General features: G+C 41.7%; 1 protein-coding gene across 3 annotated transcripts in view; it reads left to right on the top strand.

Annotated features, from left to right (window-relative positions):
* Positions 1-22,719, top strand: part of PTPRG (protein tyrosine phosphatase receptor type G) — a 677,374-nt gene that overhangs the window by 369,481 nt on the left and 285,174 nt on the right. For all 3 annotated transcript variants that reach the window (XM_036331715.1, XM_036331714.1, XM_036331716.1), the window contains exon 3: positions 22,083-22,262. In XM_036331715.1, coding sequence (XP_036187608.1) covers positions 22,083-22,262 — 180 coding nt within the window. The remainder of the gene's footprint in view (positions 1-22,082; positions 22,263-22,719) is intronic.

Genomic DNA, 22,719 nt, shown 5'->3' with positions numbered 1-22,719 from the left:
GAATACATGTATATGTATATATGTATATACATACACACACAGATGACTTAGATTTTTCTCTAGTGAGTATGTGAAACATGTAGTTTATGTCATAATAAAAATGGTGTCTAACTTTATTTATTTTTACTTATTGATTGATTTGAGAGAGACACACAGAGAGAGATTTTGTTGTTCCATTTATTTATGCATTTATTGGTTGTTTCTTTATGTGCCCTGACCAAGTATTGAAGAACCAACCTTAATGTATTGGTATGACGTTCTAGCCAATTGAGCTACTTGGCCAGGGCCAACTGGTTAACTTTAGATATAAAATCTTGGACTTTCATGGGAAGACATGTCAGGCATGCCTTATTAAAGTCCGAATAAAGAGAAATTCCTTGCAATAACCTCTTATTTTTCTATGAAATAATTGCTTCCTACATTAAGCTAAATGCCATTGATCATGATCAAGGTCTACATTTGGCTAACAAAATTATCTGAACTTTTAAATGTAAAGAATTTATATCTACCCTTTGTGGCTGTTATCATCATGGTGGATTTTTAACTTAATTAATTAATTAATTAATTTCCTCACCCAAGGATATATTTGTTGATTTTAGAGAGAATAAGGGAGGGAGGAAGAGAGAGGGAGTGTGATGTGGGGGGAGAAAAAGAGGGGACCAGGGATCGAACCCATGACCTAGGTATGTGCCTTGACTGAGAATTGAACCTGCAACCTTTTGGTGTACAGGACAATGCTTCAACCAACTGAGCCATCCAACCGGGCATATCTGCATTTTGTAACCATTTCCCTTGTAGAATCGTCTTAACTGTTGTGTTTCAGAGCTCTGCTATATTCCACCTGGTGAATGTGCCCGCACACTACTGGGCCAGGCGATATGTCCTTCTTTTCTGGCATAAGCCAACTGTGCACAGCTCTCTGCTTTCACTAAATTGGCCTTTCTTAGGTGCTGAGATTTTCACATATAGGCTCACTGGTGTTTTATGTGCAAATTGTTAACCCTTTCATACATATTGTGAGAATACTACCTCCAAAAGAACATTGAACGAATTAGCAATATATCAATAAAGGATTATCCGTATGTTACAATGAATTAATTATTCTTCTTGGGGGAATATTAATTAAATACATGGATTCAAAAATAGCAGTTGGCTCACAGGAGTCCAATACTGAATTGTGTGATGCAAATGATCTTTCTCAGAAAACGTATTGAAGAAGAGGGGGAAGGCTTCATAGAGAGGAGCAGCATGCGGGCAGCTGGTTAGTGGAGGGTGCTCAGGGAACAAGGTGAGGAGGTGGGGTGAAACTGGGCTTTCCAGACCCCTCCTTTTAGAATGACTTTCCTATCAGACCCTGCAGTCTCAGTGGCCTTCATTTCTTCCTTTTGCACGTGATTTGTGGACGCTGGTGAGGACGTCTGACCTCTCAGGAGTACACATGCGGCATCTTTCAGCTGCACACAGCCAACCTGGGTAGCAAGCCATGGGCCCAGCATGCCTCAGGCCTGTGATGGGGGAGGAGGAATAGGGGATGCAGGCTTTCGCCTGGGAAAGCTGCAGTGGGAGGTGGAACACGCCCCTCTGCTCTAGCAGTTCTATCTGCGGGACAGATTTATTTACACGGGTGTGCAAATCAATCTGAAATCTCCGAGGTTGTTTTGAAGATTACCTTTCAAAATAAGTTTGAGATAATGTTGAGGCAGATCTGTCTCCAGCTATGGGCTCCTGTTATTTCATTTTAGCACAGATAATTGTTCACTTGACTTCAGTCATAAATATTCGTAAGCAGTGTAATGAAATGCCATTTTGTGGAGCCGTGTGAAATATTTCTTCTGGTTGTTTGCGTTAATAATGTCAAGTCAAGTTAGTTTGTTTCACCAGCATGGAGGAGCTGGGAGACTTCTGGGCTGTGTTGAGAACCTCCAGCTCTCAAGAGGAAAAGAAAAACTGATCAGTAACTCCTTTGTCATTTCCTGATTTCTGTCCGTGTTTTAGTGTTGGGAAGAAAATCAGTTTTGAGGAGTTTTTTTTTTTCTTTTTTGATTTTAAAAGTTACCATGAAATTCAAAATATAGAAACAAATTTGGTGTTACTGTTTGCAACTTTTGAAAGCCAATTTAATAGCTTTGTCTGCAAACATAAGTAATATTTGAAAGGACAGCTAGCCAATGTGTGCTTTGCTTTGAGATTCTGTTTGTTAATGTGTAACAAATTATCCATAAATTTGGAATTGGAAAAAATACCTTTGGGTTTAGTAGTTTTTTATTCTGTGGGGGTTTTTTGTTTTTGTTTTTTTACATAATTAATAGTAAAGGCAGATTAGTAGTGGTGTCTTAATTGTGATTTTTAGGATGGATATTTAGAATTTATTTTGAACTCTCAATGAAAACTTTAGGATCTGGTTCTGCATCTTAAAGTCATATTGAACTCTTGGCTTTGAACTCAGCAAAGTTAGGAAAGAAACACCCATAACGGAATTTGAGCCAGTGGGCTCATACATGGGCAGTTATACCTGCCACTTATTCTAAGTTTCCTGAAACCTTGGGAAACCTAAGGTTAACAACGAGAGGTTGATTCGCTTTTTATGTATTTTCTGTTCTACCATTAATGTCAAAGGGTGGTCTAAATATTAGTGAATGGTAGTTTCAGAAAGGGCAGGTTGCTATCCTGGAAGCCTTCCCCGCTGTGGTAGAGCTAGTGCTAGGAAATCAGTATTTGTATGTTGATTTCCTGTGTATGTTACTTAATGTTTCTGGTAAAGGAGCAGGATTCAAGTTCCACTCATCTTATTTCAGCTGCTCTCACAGTGCTGAGTACTGTGAATCAAAAGGAAATCATAGATTGATGACTAACAGTGGTCTAGGAGCAAGTACTTCAAAAAACGTGTTTCTAGACGTTTGATTGCATTGTACAACAAGAGGGGAGATGGAGTGTAGATACGTTTCGAGTTAAAAATCCGTCTCTGGACCAGTTGGTGGAATGGGAGTGTTCTGAAACGGAATTGTCGGGATGGTTGTACAACTTTATGAATTTACTAAAGAACGTTCCATTGTGCACTTGAAAGGATTAGGTTTCAGCACGCATGTTATATATCGGGGACGGTGTTTAAAGCCTCGCTGAGACTTCCTGGTTGTGTATGGTGTTTGGAGTATTCGTTGGGCTCTGCGTGGACAGCAGCAGGTCGGGGAGCATCGCTGTCCTTTGGAGTTCGCAGTCCGGTGGGTGCCGTGGACAGACAGCAGACGGTATACAAAACACATCCGTGTGTATAATTTTAGGAGGTGAGTGCAATGGAGGAAAAAATATAAAGAGGAAGAAAGCATATTGAAATGTGGGGCTTTGCCTAGAGGGAGGGGGCTGACCCTCGTTTGACCTTTTATACAGCAAATGCAGAATGAAATGGTAGGAGCAGTGCTGTCAGTGATGCTTGGAACTACAGTGGTTAGACGTCTGTTCATGTGACCCGTAGGCATGGTTAAGAGCCTGCTGTTTAAAGAAACGTTTATTCTTTATCAAATGGGACTTTTTGTCCTTGTCTTTCTGAGTTTGGTGTTTTCGGAGGGAGCTGGGACAACATTTGATGCTAATAAATGAAAAGAACCTCTCCCACTTGCAAAGGACTCATCCTTTCCCCTGCAGAAAGGATGGAAGCGGGTGACAGCCGCCTCCTCCCCCTTGTCCAGCGTCTTCTGAAAATGCTTATATTATGTTGAGGCTTTGTCTGCATCAGCAGTGTTATCTTCAAGGAAGAGACTTCTAATTTGTTAATTACTGAGCCTGTTTTTCACAGTCAGGATCCTACTGACTTAGGAAATCACAAAACGTTTTCTGTGGGACGGGAGCTCCTGAACTGAAAAACTGCAGCTAAGTTCACCGATGTGGTGAACCCTTCAGATTTGTCCTCTAGAATCCAGAGGGAAAAGTGTGATGTTCTCTCTCCTGCTTTGTCACAAGCTCTGGGTCCGAACTTTTGTTTCTTATTAATTCTGTTTCTTTATGCATTTTGCTAAATAGGATTCTTCATTGTATTGTCTAAAAAAATGAGTCCTTTCTTCTTTTTTTCCGGAGTTCCAGACTTTTTGTAAGCCCCCATTTAACTGTCAAGCTGTGCTCTGTCTTCTTAGTCATGCATGGCACATGTGGTCAGGGCTATTTCTTCCTCGTGGAATCAGTGATAGTTATTCAGCTCGTTGAATCATTTCTGAACCAGCACCACACAGCCCCACCTTCAGGCAGAGATTTGTGTTTTCATCTCAGTGTTTCCTGGGGTGATTTCCCCTGCTGCCCAGCCAGGGTTATCTTTACATATATATTTTATTGATTTTTTACAGAGAGGAAGGGAGAGAGAGAGAGAGTTAGAAACATCGATGAGAGAGAAACATCGATCAACCGCCTCCTGCACACCTCCTACTGGGGATGTGCCCGCAACCAAGGTACATGCCCTTGACCGGAATCGAACCTGGGATCTTTCAGTCCGCAGGCTGACACTCTATCCACTGAGCCAAACCGGTTACGGCAGGGTTATCTTTAGAGTGAGTTGGCATTGTTTTAAAAACTTTTAAATCTTTTGTTACCTTAATTTGGACAGACCCTCTTAAGAACACAAAGTTGTGTGATTTGAATTCGGTGGACACGTAGTTTTCCCACCAGTTTTTCCTTCCATCTTAGTCTCGCAAGGTTTATGTCATGGGTCTTTCCAAATGTAGTGTGGTGATTACGGGGCATTGTGTCTTCCTGTGAAAGGCTGCCTGTAGACAACAAAAGCAGATGGTTACTCACTTCATGTTCCTTTATCTGCCCACTTAGCTTTGTGCCCCACTAGGCTGTTTTCCCTGCTTATCACCTTGGCTGAGAGATTCAGTTCTTTGAGGAACAGCATTTTGGACGCAGACATGCACTCCGAATCGATACTGATTTCCAGATTTGGCTAATATCAGAACTGCCCAGAAGTCTCCAGCCATTTAGATTTTACTATAGCGGGATGTTTCATCGGGTGTTTCTGGAGCCAGCTATCTGAGTTTGAATCCTGGCTCACTACTTGCTTAAATTAAAGATGTGATCTCAATACCAAATCATTTAACCTTTCGAGGCTGCAGTATCTTCATCCTTAAGGTAGGGATAGCATTGTCAGGAGCCAATGGCACCATCCATGGACATTGGTTCACTGCCGGTGGCCTGGAACCGTTAGCTGTGTGTAAAGAACAGGCCAGAAGTGGAGGGTTGGTAGCTTCTTACTTGGAGAGCGATCATGGACAGGTTACCCTCTGACCCTCAACATTCCTCGTCTGTTTAACAGGGATGAAGTTTATAGCTTCCGCTGATGTGAGAATTATGTGAGGTGGTTCCTGTAAAGCACTGAGTACCTCACTGTCAGCTCTCAGTACTTCCTATTCATGGCTATTTTCATTGTTCCCACAGCGCAGTTCCCCCCCCCCCCCTCGGAGATACTGACAGGGGGGCTCAGGAATGTGGGTTTCATTTTTAATGCTGGTTTTTGGCTCAGCCTTTGGGAGCCATTGTTTTCATTGTCCACAGCTCCATCTTGCCACTTAAATCCTGACACGAAAGCTTGCTTCATGTACAAAAACCATCCTGCTATCTTTATATGGGAGGCTTTTTTAAAAATTATTTTTATGCTGACCACCTTCTTTGCTGTCAATGTAAGTAGATCCCGTCTACAGCACTTACACTTGCGTTTGTTTCTTCCCGTCAATGATCACTCAAGTCCCTAAAGATATAATAGTGATCCTTTATGAGGAGTTTTATCAGACATTTTCTTTGACCCCAAATAAATGAATGAAAAAGAGGACAGCTGGCCATTTTGTGCTTTCTCAGATTTATATTTTCATATTTCCCTTGTGTGCCTCATTTATTTCATGCAACTGTATTTATCCAGTGCCTGCTCTGCCGGGTGTGGGTAAGAAGGGTGAGGAGGTACACGTGTGCCTTGCCCCCAAAGCCCCATGTGTTGGTGTTCTTCCAGGAAGTTCTTTGCTATCCCCTCCCCGTCTTAGAGTTCTGCCATAAGTTGAAAACATTACAAGATTTTCCAGTGCAACCAACGTGGGCGTCAGGGTTTCAGAGAGAGAGCCTTGACACAGTGTGTCTTGAGATTCTTAGAGCTGAGATGAGGAAAAGAGGATTTGTAGTAGATTGAAAAATTCTTCCCAGGGAGTCCTGATGCAGCACTGTAATGATGGAGAGTTCTGTCATTGGCCCCGGCCTTTTGAGCCTTTTTATCTGCCACTGGATAAAGAAGATGGCTTTATTAGGTTTGTGAATGGCAGGTGGCTGGGAGGCATGGGTGTGAAATTAGGTGACAAAACCAGGATCTCCCCAGTTCCTGAGTGGCAGGAGTAATGGGTGAAAATTAAATATGACTTAGTGGGGAAGCAACAGGGAGGGCAGTCAAATGGAAGAGCTGTGCAGACGGTGCAGATTCCAGCTGTGTTTGCTCAGCTAGTCAGTTGCGCCTCAGTTTCCCATTGGTAACAGTGGGTGTATTATTAACTTACAGGGTTTTCATATGGGGTAAATATAAAATTCCAGTGAGAACCATAATGACTTCTTGATACTGTTGGCTTTCTGAAATACTCTTCTCCTCATTTTAAGGCTAAAATAGAAAATCTGCTTTAATATGGATCTGACTTAACAGTCCCATGAAAAAGACCAGAGGATCTTTGTTGCCCACATCATTCCAGAATCCTTCTTCCTCAAACTCGTTTTCTCCCCAAAAATGCCTTTTAGACACATTTTTCCCCCTGACCAACCCCTAGCCCTTGAACTTTTAATACCGGAGATTGACTGTATATCTGATCACGGACTCTGTGCATATGTGTGCTTTAGAGATAGAAAATGGTACCGAAAAGCCCACTCCGCTCTCGTGGGCACTGGTGCCCTGTTGAGAGTGTCTGCCATGATTCACGACCTCAGAGGTCCAGCTTTTATCCAGAATGTTCTCAGGTCAAGGCTTTAGGAGTGTATGTGTCCACTTTTTAAAAAATAGTTGTTGTTGCTGTTAATTACAGAAGTGCTACATGTATGTATTCACAAAATAAAAACCTTTGAACCTTCCATCCCAAAGTAACCACCATGCACACAGTTCAGCAAGTTTCCCCGTAATCTTTGTGCCCTTTCAGGCACGGGTTTGGTTTGTATATATTTTTTCTTTATGTGATACCATGTAATTTCGTAATAATTCCTTTGCCGCTAGCCCCCCCCCCCCCCCCGCACTGAATGGTGTCAGATAATTCTTCCTCCATTTAAAATTTCTATGAATTTTTGAAATTTCACTTTTAAATAACTAATATATTAACATGGCTTAAGTTCGAAGAGTAAAAGGAAGGAAGTAGTGAAAAATCTCCCCCTTTCTCCATCGTCCACTGGCGTTATGGCTTCTTTTTATGTGTATTATGGCCATACAATAAATATATATGGTCATTTATCTTGTCATTGCCTAAACAAATGGTAGCATATTATTATGTATATTAGGTTTTACACTAAAAAGTACAACTTTTAAGTTTTACCACTTTAGCTTAAGGAGGTTTCTTTTTATTTTCCAGTTCTGCACTGTTCTCTTACACTGGTTTGCCATAATTTAGTTAATTAGCCCATCGGTGATGGACATTAATCTTGTTTCCAACCTTGGATGTTACCAACGCTGCAGCCTTGACTGACCTTATCCTTGCATGAATGCCAGTGTGTCTGTCTAATTAACACCAGGGGCACGGGAGTGCACATTTGTCATTTCAATAGTTGATGCCAAATTTTCTTTTATAAAGATTGTGTCAGTCTCTCCGGGGCCGTAAATGGAAGTGCCTATTTGAATCCATCCTTGCTGACAGTGTGCAATCAGACATCTTGATGTTTACATTTAGCATGCGAAAGAACGCATCTACACAACTTTAATTTGTGTGTCTCATTATTAGTGACGTACAGCAACTCTTCCTACATCAAGGGACCACTTGTATTTCTTTTTTGAACTGTTGGTTCATATCCCTTGCCCATTTTTATGCAGTATTTTGGGCTTATCAATGACTAGAATTTCTTGATATATTAAAGAACTTTCCCTTTTGTGGTCTGAATTACAAATGTTTTCGCTGATTTTATTTGATGTTCTTGATGGTGCTTTCTGTAATCAGAAAATTTAATGTTTCTTTAATGTATTTGATGTTGTCAGTGTTTTCTGCCTTTGGGATATAGAGATACTTAAAAATGCTTTCCCAACTCCAAATTTTTTTCACAACTGCTTATGTTACCAGTCAGAAGGGATCCATTTGCCAGCAGGCACCTGAGCCCAATAAGACAGTACCAGGAGTTTGCACCAAGAAAGCAAGGTTTATTAAGGACCTAGCGCCTTGCCTGGAGTCACAGGTGAGCTCCTGCCCAAAGACGGGGCTCCCGGTTGGCTCCCAGGGGATAGGTGTGTAGGGGAAATCGTTAATCATGGGGACTAATACAGCCTGGGGCCTGGCCTCTACTGGTTGGTTGGTACTAGGGGGTGATTGGGTAATTGATCATTGCATCTGGTCCTGAGGCCAGCCATGGAGTTGTTCTGTCCAATTTCAAAAGGATTTGTTCTGTGGGCTCTTTTTGCTTTCCTGGGTCTGGATCTAAAACACAACTGAGTCAAAGTCGCTATGTTTAGTTGCTTGAAAACTCAATGGTCAGTAGACCCAGGACCTTGTTTCCAAGACTACTGGGTGCTGACCAGAACCTCACTGTCCTGAGAGCTCAATGATTAAGCAAGGGACAGGCAGATGGGTGAGCCAGGGTGCTAGGGAGGCTGGTTTGAGTCAAAGGGAAAAAAATCAGAATAAAAAGGCAGATTAAAGAAAATAAGGTTTCTGTGTGGTTACACTTTTTGTACTTTTATTTATTTATTCTAAATATTTAAATTTGGATTCACTTGGAATTTATCCTCAAGTAGGATTATCCACTGTTTTTTATAGTTTTTGAAAACAAGTTTTTATTGATTCTAGAGAGAGAAGAAGGAAGCGGGAGGGAGAGAAACATCAATGTGATGTGAGAGAGAAACCCTGATCAGTTGCCTCCTGTACCCACCCCGATCAGGACCAAACGCACAACCTGGCCTTGTGTCCTGGTGGGAATCGAACTGGTGAGCTTTCGGTGCTCAGGAGATGCTCAACCAACGGAGCCAGATGGGCCAGGGTTTAGGATTATCTACTTTTGAGGCGTTGTATAGTATCAAGCAATGGACATCTTTTGTTTAGCGAGTTCCTACTGATAGATATTTACATTATTGCCAGTTCTTTCATACTATAATTTTGTAGGTTTTGTTTTCTCTTTCACAGCTATTCAAGTCTGGTGTTATAGCTTGAAAGCAACCATAGACTATACTTAAATGAATGGAGGAGTTGGTGTTTTAATAAAACTTTATTTACAAAACAGGTGGTGGGCTTGGTTTGGCCCACATGCCATAGTTTGGGATTCCTGTCTTAGAGGTTTCATATGTCTGGAATTCATTTTTTTAAAAATATATTTTATTGATTTTTTACAGAGAGGAAGGGAGAGGGATAGAGAGTTAGAAACATCGATGAGAGAGAAACATCGATCAGCTGCCTCCTGCACGCGCCCTACTGGGGATGTGCCTGCAACCAAGGCACATGCCCTTGACCGGAATCGAACCTGGGACCCTTCAGTTCGCAGTCCGACGCTCTATCCAATGAGCCAAACCGGTTAGGGCTGGAATTCATTTTTAAAAAAAAATATGTATATTTTTACTAATTTCAGAGAGGAAGGGAGAAGGATAGACAGATAGAAACATCAATGATGAGAGTCATTGATCGGTTGCCTCCTGCACACCCCGCACTGGGGATCAAGCCAGCAACCCAGGCATGTACTCTTGGCCAGAATTGAACCTGGGACTCTTCAGTCTGCAGGCCGATGCTCTATCCACTGAGCCAAACCAGCTAGGGCCACTTTTTATCTTTTACTGTATGAGGGCACATTTCCAGCTTCAGAACCTCAGTTTACTCATGTGTGAAAGGGGAAACGAGTACATTCTTGTTGTAAGTTGTTGAAAAGATTAAAGAAGATAAAAATGTGGTAAATGTTCCTCTTGATGCCTGGCACATAGTGAGTTTTCTCCCAGTGGATGATGCCTTATTGGTGTCATTTTCTTGATGTGCCCTATTAAATGTCACTCTCATTTATAGTAGGGCTGGGACTAGGGTGTCACAAAACTCATCAATCAAGATAAATTATATTCTAATGCCATATTTTTTATTACTGATTTTTCCTTTTGCCTGCGACTTCCATATGACTTTATACAGCACTGTTACTGATATTACTAGTAACTTCGTTTAGATTTTTAATGTTTTGTTCGTCATGGATTTTTTTTTTTTTTTGCATTCATTTTAAACTTTAGAATATTGCATTAAAATCTTATTTGTCTTGATAACTGAATCTTTGGTGAATGCCTCACCCTAACCCTAGACCCCAGGAAGAGACATGACTGGGGTTGAGGACAGAGACAGGGGGTTGTGCTGGGTGGGTTAGTGGAGCTTCCTGTGGTGAGTGGAATGGAGTTCTTTTGTCCTGTTACTTCTGCTGAGTCTCTCCAATCTTCCTCTAGACCCGCTATATTGTAGTTACTTACACTACAAGTTTATTGCAATAGAGAAACGTACAAGTGAAACACAGGATCCGTCCTGTTGTTTTGGCCCCTCCTCATAAATGTGGCGCTTTATGTCTAGACATTTCCCCAGAGAGCATTTAATAGTTAATGCGTTTTGGAGCATGCATTCCTCCTTTTATAGTTGTCTAGGCAGGGTGTTAATCATCCTGTCTGCGCCCTCTGAAGTGTTTTCCAGCCCACGCCCTCCACGCCAGGCCCCTCAGCTGTTGAGTGAGTGCCTCGTAAAACTGCCTTTAGTATTTTTGTTCTTTTCCCTCAGCCCTTATGTCAGGAGGTTGGTATACAGACCATCGTCCTCTCAAAGAGCAAACTCCCCAATTCTGTCTCTGGGAATTTCCGCCTTTTCCTACCTGTGACGGGAATTTCTCATGAGCTGGAGCAGTTTCTATCTGACTTTACCTTGTGGGGCATGAGGCTGAAGATGGAGAGCAGTGGTGGGGAAAGGCCTTCCATGCAGAGACCGGAAATCCCAGCTTATGGCCAGTTTTGTTTCCCTGCCTGGGGTGCAGCCGTGACCTTGGGGAGTAAAGCATGGCCCCGTCAACAAGTCTTCCCTGCACAAAAGCACGTGCCGTGGCTCTGTGCAGAGGCAGGCCTGGTGCGAGGCCCAGGCAGCGGTTCCCATGAAGCCTTTTGGGGATTCTGATGCAGGGACTGTTCTCTCTCCTTTTGTCTAAATGAGATCTTTAAACCCTTACCCAAGTTCATTCCTCTTCTATAGGGAGAAAGTAGGAAGAAAAAGAGGGGAGGGGAGAGGAATCGGGAGATGTTATCCTTATATATTTCATCCAGCACGCAGTCTTGATTTTTATCTTTATAATTTGACATTTTCGTCTTAGTGATGAATGTGGAAAGAATTGAATAATTTCATGTTGGTATTTTTAAACCAACATTCTGATTATATCATATATTTTTTAGTTGCAAATAGCAGAAGGCCTACTGGAGCTATTTTAAATACAAAGACACTTAAAATTGAAAAGTCTAGAGATAAAATTTAAATTTCAGGAATGGTTTGATCAGGACCTACCTGTATTTTCTTTCCCCCCTTTTTTCCCCCCTCCAGCCTTTTTACTTGTCAGCTTTGGCCTCCAGCTGCTTGCCACTTGGTTTCTCCCCAGTCCACTTTCTTCCTCTTTCTTTACCTTCAGGGAGGAAGGCGGGGTCTTCCCTCAGGCTCTGAACTAGAGTCTGCTGTTTCATTTTGCTTATACCAACCAAATTGGCTTAGTCCTGGATTAACATCCCTCCCCAGCCAATCTCTTTGTCAAGGAGGAGAGGATTAAACTAATTGCCAAAAATACCAAGTGGGAGCTATTTCTGGGTCCCAGGAGCAGGGTCACACCATCCAGAGCTTAGGGTTTGATTGTGGTTCTCAAAAGAAAGTGTAGATAATCGTATTTATTGAACCGTTAGTATGTGCCAAGTACTGCTGTACCTGCTCTGCATGTAATAATTCACTTATTCCTCATCACGTCCCTGTGGTTACTTTTAGGGAGGTATCAGTGGGGTTGAATGTTTGCTGGACTATTAACAAATGTTTTCTGTGCCTTATGGGTTCTTCCAGGTGTTGTAAGAAGTGTTTCATAAAATTTAGAACCCTTCTGAACTTTAGAGATGTGACAGAATCTTAGAATTTGTGTGCTAAGACTTGACACTGCCTCTTTCAACTCCACTTTCCAGAGTTGAAACTGGAATGGATGAGCTTTTTGTTTTTTGTGACATGACTATCACCAGGTGGTCCTCTGGTATCCTTGATGGACATTGCCAATTATCTTGTCTTTATGGATAAGTAATCATATAGTCACTTAGCACTAACGTTCAGTTACAGTTTATTTACATGCTTGAACTAGAATTCAAGTCGCCAGTCTGGTTACCCAGGGTTCTTCCTACTATGCCATGTGACCTTTTTAGTCCCGGGGGAATAGTGCATGTCAGGTTTCATGGGACAGTCCATATTCTGAAAGAACAGGTCTTTGTCACATGGAGAGTGCTGACTGCCTAAAGACAAACTTGACTTGAAGGTTGGAAACTTGAGGTCTGGAACAAACTTACCGACATTTTATAAACACTTAAGATGTTTGGCATTGGACAATAAGAATTGTGATTTTTTGTTTACAGCTCAGAAGATTTTTGTAACCAATTCCATGAACTAAGCACAAGGAAGCAAAAATAAAGTTGGCCCAACTTTAAATAGTATATTAGATTTTGAGTGAATAAACTCTTCCAATTAGTAGTAGAAATTTTGATTGCATGGTTGGAGCTGGGTAGATTCAACTTGAGAGAGAGAACTTTGTAAACTCAGATACATCCAAATGTGCACAGGACTTTGTCTTTGATGAATCTTTAGGATCGATCCTCCAGTCTGTGAATTGCATGCATAGGCACGGTGCCTGCTTTCCTATTGTCATTGCACTCGCCCATGCAGACATCACTAATCAATCAGCCTGAAAGTCTATGGCTCTGAACTCCTCAGTAGTTACGATTGGCATTTTCACTCTTTGTAATACTTTCATTTTTTAACACAGTAAACTAGGCTCTAGAGCAGCGGTTCTCAACCTGTGGGTCACGACCCCTTCGGGGGTCGAACGACCCTTTCACAGGGGTCACCTAAGACCATCAGAAAACACATATATAATTACATATTGTTTTTGTGATTAATCACTATGCTTTAATTATGTTCAATTTGTAACAATGAAATTGGGGGTCTCCACAACATGAGAAACTGTATTAAAGGGTCGCGGCATTAGGAAGGTTGAGATCCACTGCTCTAGAGAGATCTTCAGCATCAGGGTTAGAATCTGAGAACCCTATTTAGAGATTTGTGCTGTTTCACATTTGACCTGAAATTAATTAGAATGTTCAGCCCTAAGATAGCGATCCTGGGAAATAAAACAAACAATAGTTGGTATTTTTTAAAAATGAATAAAATGGTTCCCATTTCTGGTGTTATTCTGTGATATATTTCTAGTATTATGGTTAGGTAATGTAATACCATTTATGTGAAATGGGGAAATTAAGTTTTTTTTTTTTTTTAATTAAATCTTTATTGTTCAGATTGTTACATTTGTTCCTCTTTTTTTCCCCCATAACTCCCCTCCTCCCAGTTCCCGCCCCACCCTCCGCCCTCACTCCCCACCCACTGTCCTCATCCATAGGTGCACGATTTTTGTCCAGTCTCTTCCCGCATCTCCCACACCCCTTTCCCCCCCAAGAATAGTCAGTCCATTCCCTTTCTATGTCCCTGATTCTATTATAATCAACAGTTCATTCTGTTCATCAGATTATTTATTCACTTGATTCTTAGATTCACTTGTTGATAGATGCATATTTGTTGTTCATAATTTGTATCTTTACCTTTTTCTTCCTCTTCCTCTTCTTAAAGGATACCTTTCAGCATTTCATATAATCCTGGTTTGGTGGTGATGAACTCCTTTAGCTTTTCCTTATCTGTGAAGCTCTTTATCTGACCTTCAATTCTGAATGATAGCTTTGCTGGATAAAGTAATCTTGGTTGTAGGTTCTTGGTATTCATCACTTTGAATATTTCTTGCCACTCCCTTCTGGCCTGCAAAGTTTCTGTTGAGAAATCAGCTGACAGTCGTATGGGTATTCCCTTGTAGGTAACTGAGTTTCTTTCTCTTGCTGCTTTTAAGATTCTCTCTTTATCTTTTGCTCTTGGCATTTTAATGATGATGTGTCTTGGTGTGGTCCTCTTTGGATTCCTTTTGTTTGGGGTTCTCCACGCTTCTTGGACCTGTAAGTCCATTTCTTTCACCAGGTGGGGGAAGTTTTCTGTCATTATTTCTTCAAATAGGTTTTCAATATCTTGCTCTCTCTCATCTTCTGGCACCCCTATAATTCTGATGTTGGTACGCTTGAAGCTGTCCCAGAGGCTCCTTACACTATCCTCGCATTTTTGGATCCTTTTTTCATTTTGCTTTTCCGGTTGGGTGTTTTTTGCTTCCTCGCATTTCAAATCATTGATTTGATTCTTGCGCTCCTCTGGTCTGCTGTCGGGAGTCTGTATAATATTCGTTATTTCAGTCCGTGTATGCTTAATTTCTAGTTGGTTCCCCAATATAAGATCGAGGGTCTCATTAGTTTTCTTGTAGATCTCATTAAGTTTATCGGCGGCTTCTAAACAGTTCTTGAGAGACCTTAAAAGTGTGGTTCTGAACTCTATATCTTCCATTGACAATTTTGTCCTGTTTCTTTGTCTCCGCATTTTGTTATGCTTCCTTGGTGCACCCCCTAGTGGTCTTTGTTCGCAGTCTTATAGTTAAATCTTGATTGTTGTAGCTAATTCCAGGGAGGGTTTGACCTCCAGGCCAAGTGGCTATGAGAATCAGCTGTGTCAGCAGTGAGAGACCTTCTGTCCTCTAGGGAGGTGCTAATCTAGCCTTTGCCTGAGGCTATCCGGCAAATGCCTCTGTGCAGGGCTTGGGCGGGGCGGGTCTCACAGGATCAACAGGGTGGGCGGGAGAGAGCAGTTATGGCGGCTCTCAGTTCCGTCCCTAGGGGCTCTGCCTCTCTGAGTCCCAGCACCCGCTGCAAAGCTCAGAGAGAAAGCTGCACTCGCTCTGACTGAAGCCAGACAGTCCCGCTTCTCCCGTTTGAGTCTGGGTCCCTAGAGACTCACCCGTATCTGGAGCTCAGAGTCTGCGACTCCCTCCCGATTGAAAACGCCAACCGCGCCCTCCGCCGCCAGCCCACTCCGCGCACTCTGCACCTCAGAATTTGACTTCAGCACTGCGCCTCCTCTGAGTGTCCGTATGCGTTTCTCTTTCCTCCTAGTTGTAGGACTTCCACTCAGCCAGCGTTCCTGTGGTTCTGGGTGATGTCCCTTCCGTTTTTTTGGTTTCACTTTTGAAGTAGTTGTTCAAAGCAGCAAACTCCAGCGTTAACCTATGCCGCCATCTTGGTTCCGGAAATTAAGTTTTTATACCTAAAATTTAGAAATGAAAAATTTACCAAACTATTTTATTATTTGGAAAATAAATTTACCTTCTTAACTGGCTTAAAAACTTGAATATTCCTATCAACAGCATTAAAAAACTTCATAATTATATAGGAATAAAATGAAAACAGTAGACCTTAGCAATATGGATGCTTTTTCTTTTCATATATGCAACAATTAGTGCACAAAAGTTAATTAAGTTACCAGTAGTGGAAAATGCAAAAGAATTTTAAGCTAAATCCAATAAAGCTTTTTTAATTAAGAAATGGAATAGTTTAAAGATGCGTTTTTGATTTGGGAGAACAAGCATTAATTATGCTATTAAGTAACAAATGGAATACACATATTTTTGGACTATTACTGTTGGTGAAGAGTAGACAACAAGATGCAGAGTAATAACCCTGAATCTAGGTAACATTTTCGATATAAATTCCTTGAGGAAGGCGTTAATAGGCATGTTTGACTAGAAACAGCACATAACATGTATATTAGTTTTGTTTTTAATTAGATTTAGACAGGATTCATTATTTTTAATGTCTTTTCATTAGTGAATAGAAACCATTATTTAAGTGTATTATGACAAAATAAATTCAAGGTATATGCATATTTTCTGCAAAGAACCTCTTATGTATTTAAAGAAACCATTGTTTGGGACACAAATCATAGGTCGACATTCGAAATTCCTTGCTTTTAGACAAAAGTGTGATTTATATGCTCTAAAAGTAGTCCTTTTATCTTTTTTTTCAGGTTAGGTATTAATAGCAAACTATATTAAAGTGAGACAGTTAAATTGTAGATAAGTCTTTTACTAACCAGCTATATTTGTTCATATTTGGATTTTTCACGTAATAGTGCTGAAGGTGGTAGGCAAAATGAACTGTTTCCCTCAGATTTTTATTATATTTTTATTTGAACAGAATAAATAGTTTGGCTCAAAATGTATGTCTGGCAACCAAGTTCTTTGGGTTAAATCTGCCTTAAAGAAGCAGGAACATCAAGTGGCGTCTCAGATGCGAGCCCAGATTTACAGTATTTGCCATTATTTGCACGTGGGGAATGCCGCCCGCCCGAAACAGGCCAGTTAGAATCAATCTTCAGTTGTGTGATTTATTCACCCTCCTGTAGAAATATGTCTTCCCGTTGCTGGTCCACTGCGTTGGAGCATCCGAAAATGGGAAAAATACAGTGACTTGTAAATGGTGCACCAAGGAGGTAGAATTGGGTTCCTTTAATGGACAAATGAGCCATAAATTAAGGTAATAGCGTTGTTCCTTAAGTATAATTTTTAAAGGTGAATTTCTCCAACTTTATAAGGTGTTTATATAACCTTATCGAATGGAATGTCAGCCACAAGCATGTTGTGTATTCCAGGCCAGCCTTATGTTTCCTTTGGCTTTGCTCTGTGCAACTCTTTTTATGCAAAGATGATAGGACAACCATCTCGGCGTTATCTGTAAATCAGTTCCATGTCCTTCATGCCATAGGCTTTAGATCTGCCCCCAAGTGTGTAATAAATAGTAAGTCCAGCAAAATCTGGATATTAAAATATAACCCATTTAACAATACTCACAGTGTATTATGCTTCTGTATGGCTTTATAAATATTTCTTCATCTTGTTGCCAAAGTAACCACCAAAAATGACCATATAGACCAGGGTCAATGAGGAAACTTACAATGTTGTGTTCCCATTAACTGAACTCCAAACTTTATTCAGAGCTCTTGAGTTTTCCCGCCAATTTCCATTTTGGTTCCACCCATCTAGAATACCATGTTGCATTTTGTTGTGACTCTTAGTCTTTGGTCTGGGACAGTTTTTGTATTTTTGTTTTTTTAGTCTTTCCTTGTTTTTCATGACCTTGGCCTTTTGGAGGAGTGTCGGCCGAGCATTTTGTAGAATGTTCCTCAGTTGGGGTTTGTCTGATGGTTCCCTTGTGATTGGACTACGGTTACAGATTTGTAGACAGAATCCCACAGAGGCCGTGAGTCTTCTTATCACTTCCTACCAGGACGTGCGCGATGATCCGCATATCGCAAGTGCCGTTACCTGCACCAGCCTCCTCCGCCAGAAGCTGCTGATTGTCTGCTTCCCTGCTCTGTTCTGTGGGCGCTGGTCACTAAACCAGCCGATGCTGGGTCAAGTCCACCTCACAGGGGGCCCAATTATGTTGTTGATTCTTGCCCTCTGCTCAAGTGGGAAGCACCAGGGAGTGAGTGCCCTCAAGTGTCACCTCCTCTCTAAGTCCTGTCCTCAGGGAGGGACCCCCTCTCTCTTTGCCTGTCACCACGTGCCTGCCTCCTCCTGCCTTAGCCCCAGGTGGGACTGCACGTTTGCTTCCTCCGTTGTGTAGCCAGGTTCGCCAGGGCTGACTGCACGGTTGTTCAGTCACAGTGGCATTCACTGCAGCAGCAGCACTTGAGAGTTCTGTTGTTTGGCACGCCAACCGTCCTTTACGTGGGTGATCTCCTGTCACTCCCACCACCCTCTGAGGCGGACACGTTAGTGTTCCCTGTTGTACAGATGAGAAGCCTGGGCCGCAGGCAGCGTTCATTGCCCAAGGGAACTGGGGCAACCTTGCTCCCTCGCGCCCATTTCTCAGCCAGGTGTCTGGTAACCAGCAAGTGTGGAATCAGTATATAAATGCATACAGTGATGAATTGATTAGCAAGACTAATTTTCCTCCTTGATTGACCTTCTTTGATTAAGGAACTCCGTTAAAACATAGAAAAAAAAAGAACTTAAAAAATAATCAGGCTTCATAAAAGGCACTGAAAGCAAAGTTCTTTCACACTCCTTCCCTTTCAACTCTACAGTCACCCTTGGCGGGCTTGTTAGAGTGGCACGCTGGTTCCAGCATGCACATTGCATATTTGCAGCTTATTTTACCTTATCACCATTCAGACTAATTTAATGTATTAGTGAGTAGGGGCAGGAATATTTAATTTCGAATTTAACATCCTGATTCTTGAGGTGAAGGGAATGAACAAGAGTCAGTAAGAAGTGAGAGGTAGACTTAAAGCCAAAATAATGCACAGGGAACATGCTATAGCGTCCTTAGCGGACAGAACTGTACAATTCTTTAATTCCATCTTCCAATTCATTTATTTGTGCCAAAAAAAAATCTTGATGCAAGGCCATGTGCTAGACTAGAATAAACAAATGTGAACAAGATGGAGAAGGAACCTGTTCTCATACAGTAGCCACCTCGTGGGGAGACAGACACGAAGGCATAGACAGTGAATTGCATAGTAATAAGCTGTCCAAGGAAACCAGGACTCGCTGCCAGGACGGTGCGGATCCACCGCGGCCGCGCCTTTCTCCCAGAAGCCTCCCCGGCAGGGGATCAAATCTGGATCCGAACGTTTCAGATGCATTTGTTGAATTCATTAAAAACAAAATATTTCTCAGCATAGTTGAGTGAGAAACTCAGCCTAAACTGTTAGACTCTTAGTACTGATATGTTGGCAGTATGTCTCCATCGAGATCTCCTCCCTGCATGAGTCCCAGCGTGGGAAATTGCTCCTGGCAGTCCAAACTGCCTGTGGTTTCTATCCGGGCCTCACCGCCCCTGCCTTGTAGATTCGGTTGCCACGTCAAGAGTCGGCGAGCTGTTCAAAATGGGCCCAGCTGCCAAAATGTGAATTTCCTGCTCCTTCAAGCAAGTCGGCGAGAGAAGCTAAAGTGCAAACGCCTTTCACTTCTCATAGTAGGAGGGCAGAGTCATACCTGAGAGAGGAAGGCTTCTTGCTGATTTGTGTCTTCTTCCACCCCCCCCCCCAAGATAATCTAGGTTTGAGTTAACCACAATCTTTATTTAGTGTCATGTTTTTAACTTAAAAGCATTTATTCAAAGTTTTGGAAAACAAAGCATTCAGTACTCTGAGACTTGTGCAAGAGCAAATGATTAATGACATACTTCCCAGTCCTTTGTAAAGTGTCTTAACACTGAAGAGATTTATACAGTGTGGACTGGCCGGGGAGCTCCGATGTGAGAGTAGATAATCAATACCCGCAAGCCTGGGAAAGGTGTTCTATTTCCTCCACTAATGACATTGGGGTTCTGCAAGGCGAGGGTGTCTGGAGCATGAAGCCCTGCAAAGAAGAATTAATTTAAAATCTGAAGTGGAAGATCAGTTTCAATTAAAATTGCATTTGAACGTATATTGGGTGGAAGTGTGAAAGCAAGCATGTAGTCGGCTAAATCTCCAGATTGTTACCAGTGAATAAATGAATCCGCTGGTAGGAGCCCCGATTACATTTTTATAGAGAGCTGAGTGTATTTCACCCACACTAGAAGGTGAGGAGAAGTAATACAGACAGCAAGTTCTTCTCAGAGGTTGCACGGGATCTTTTGCTTTATTTGTTAATTATCAGATGTCTGTGTTTCTATAAGTGATGGGTTGCATTCTTACTTCTTCGGGTCAAACATGTTTCGATTTATTTTACCATGCATCCTCCCCCCCCCCCCCCCCCCCCCCGTTGCTTCTAATCTTATTATACTAGTGAGTTTCCAAAAGGCATCACTCTCACATACACACACGATATGAAAACATTAGTTTCCATATTTCGAAAATACAGGCCCAATTGTAACTAACCACCATTTTGGTCAGCCACCAAATATATAAACTTTACATAGTTTCTCATTGGTTTTCCAATTTATTCCGGTTTTCAGTGTTGTGGGTTTTTTTGTCGTGGTGTTTTTGGCATCTGGAAGAGAATGTAAAGAGTGGTCAGGATAATTGGAGCCATTCATTAAGGTCCTGTTTCCCCTCTTCCTTTTCCTTCAAATATACTGATTCGACATGAAAGTGAAGTTTTCTTGAACACAGGCAAATGCACGCTGTTCCTTTAGGCCTCATCACAGTCTTCAGGGAATTGGACCAAGAAGCTAAGTGACATGAGTGAGAAGACCTGATCATTCCACATGTAGTGGAATCCTCCAGTAACTACATGGTGCAGCTAGCTTTTGCTAGAGAGTGTTATGGCACTTGTAAATGATTTCGAAAAGTGCCCCAAGGTTGCTCAGGCTTTGCCAATCATTGAACACGTTTTTCTCTGATAGTAGCCTTTATCTTACTGTTTGGATGAGGATTAGAGAAAGGACCCAGGCGTAGAATGAGACCAGAGCTAATTGCCAGATAGCAAGACGCTGAATCATTTTTAGGGAGCTACATCAATTGTTCTTGCAGCCATGAAGCTTCCATTAGCATGACCAAAAAGATTTTCTGTGTCTGTCCCTCTTTATATGGATCCATTATTATTTCAGTTATGAGCTCAATCAGGCTTCAGGGGATGGGGAAACCCATTGCAAATAAGTATGTGGTGGTGGGTTGGGCACAGGTTTGGGCTCTATTTAGTAGTAGAGAGACTTACCAGGAGGTATTTTTGTGGTCCATCATGCAAGGTGAGGTATAGAGCAAGGCTCCAAAATATGGGTTGTTGGTGGGTTGATCTCATCTCCTAAAATCATTTTGGTCATTACCCTCTTCTGTCCGAGATGTGAAGAAATGTAAGGCTAAAGAACCCAGGAGCACATGTGTGTATACATGTATGTGTATACACACAGTACACTTCTTTGAGTGGGCAGCCTAATGCGATCTTCTCAATATTGTAAAGTTTAGACTTCACTCTGTATTAAACTCCGAAAAAGAGATTTATTGTGATCTTTCTAGCAAAGGATTTTTTTTTTTCAACAAGGTACTCCTGGTTTGTCATGCCAAGAAAGTTAAAGATTGGAGGCAGAAAAATCTCAGAGCTGTTAATCAACTTAATAGACATCGCCCCCAGAATAGTTCACTGGCTCATGGGGCAGAGAAGCATGTGCAGTGTGTTTTCCTGCTCCTCACTGGTACCCATCAGGGCCAGCGTGATAGTTGCATTCTCTTCCTTTATTTCTGAGTCTTTATCCGAGTGCTGAGTCCAACCTGAAGTAACCTCATAGCCCCATCTCCAGTGATGGAGGGGGATTGAGGAGAGTGCATGCCTTAATCCACCAGTGGACAAACTCGGGCCAAAGTGAGCAATCTTTCAGTTAGCCAAGGAAAACCCTGTCATTGCCTACATTATTCGTGATGCTTCTTGTCCAGTATTGTGTTCCTTTAACTTTTACTGTTTTCCTTTTCCAGTTCAGTCACTCCCAGAAACTGAGAGTTGTGTTTTGTGTTTTCTGGTGAATAACTCTGACAGCCTTTCTGTTCTACTCTTTTAATCTGATTACCAATAAAGTTAGCAAATATTCGATTACAAATCACAAACTCAGCTATCTTAAGTCACTTATCTTTTCTTAATTCTTCTTACCCTATCAAGCAAAGGGCTTGGATCCACAGTTTCCAATGCACTGATGTCTTGGGGTTGGGGACATATAGGAAAATGTACCGTGAGAGATGTAGGACTTGGCTTCCTACTTCTTATGTGTTCCATTGTTGACCATTGAGCCCTGAGGATTGAAGAATTGTTTTCTTTCATAGGTGCCTATGGGCCTGAGCACTGGGTGACGTCTAGTGTCAGCTGCGGGGGCCACCACCAGTCTCCCATAGACATTTTAGACCAGCATGCTCGTGTCGGCGAGGAGTACCAGGAGCTGCAACTTGATGGCTTTGACAATGAGTCTTCTAACAAAACCTGGATGAAGAACACAGGGAAAACAGGTAGAACATGTCTTTATCTATCCACAAACAACATGAAATATTTCTGGATGTCTGCCTGAAGTGTACTGCACAGAGCTATAGAGAATGTATAGCTTGGCAAGAGCTGTGCAGTCAGCCCTTGGAGAAACAGCCTCTTGCTTTACTGGCTATATGATTTGGGCAAATTCATTGACCACTCTGTGCCTCAAATTTTAAAAATATGATACATGTGGATAATAAAATTGTATCAACCTCATAGGGTTGTAAGGATTAAATGAGTCAATATATGTAAAGAATATAGAATGGGCTTTCAAAAATCTGTTCTGTCCAATATGGTGGCCACTGGCCACATGTGAATATTTAAATTTTAATTCATTTAAAATAAGTAAGATTAAAATTCACTACACCAGTTTTATTAGCCTAATATTGCCCCTCCCAACCAAGTTTTCTTAGGTTGTCTATTTGCAATGTTTTAAAG

The sequence above is a fragment of the Myotis myotis genome, unplaced genomic scaffold (genome assembly GCF_014108235.1).
Source record: "Myotis myotis isolate mMyoMyo1 unplaced genomic scaffold, mMyoMyo1.p scaffold_m19_p_13, whole genome shotgun sequence".
Lineage (NCBI taxonomy): Eukaryota > Metazoa > Chordata > Mammalia > Chiroptera > Vespertilionidae > Myotis > Myotis myotis.
Note: the sequence above shows the minus strand (reverse complement) of the source record. Positions and strands in the feature narration are given on the sequence as shown.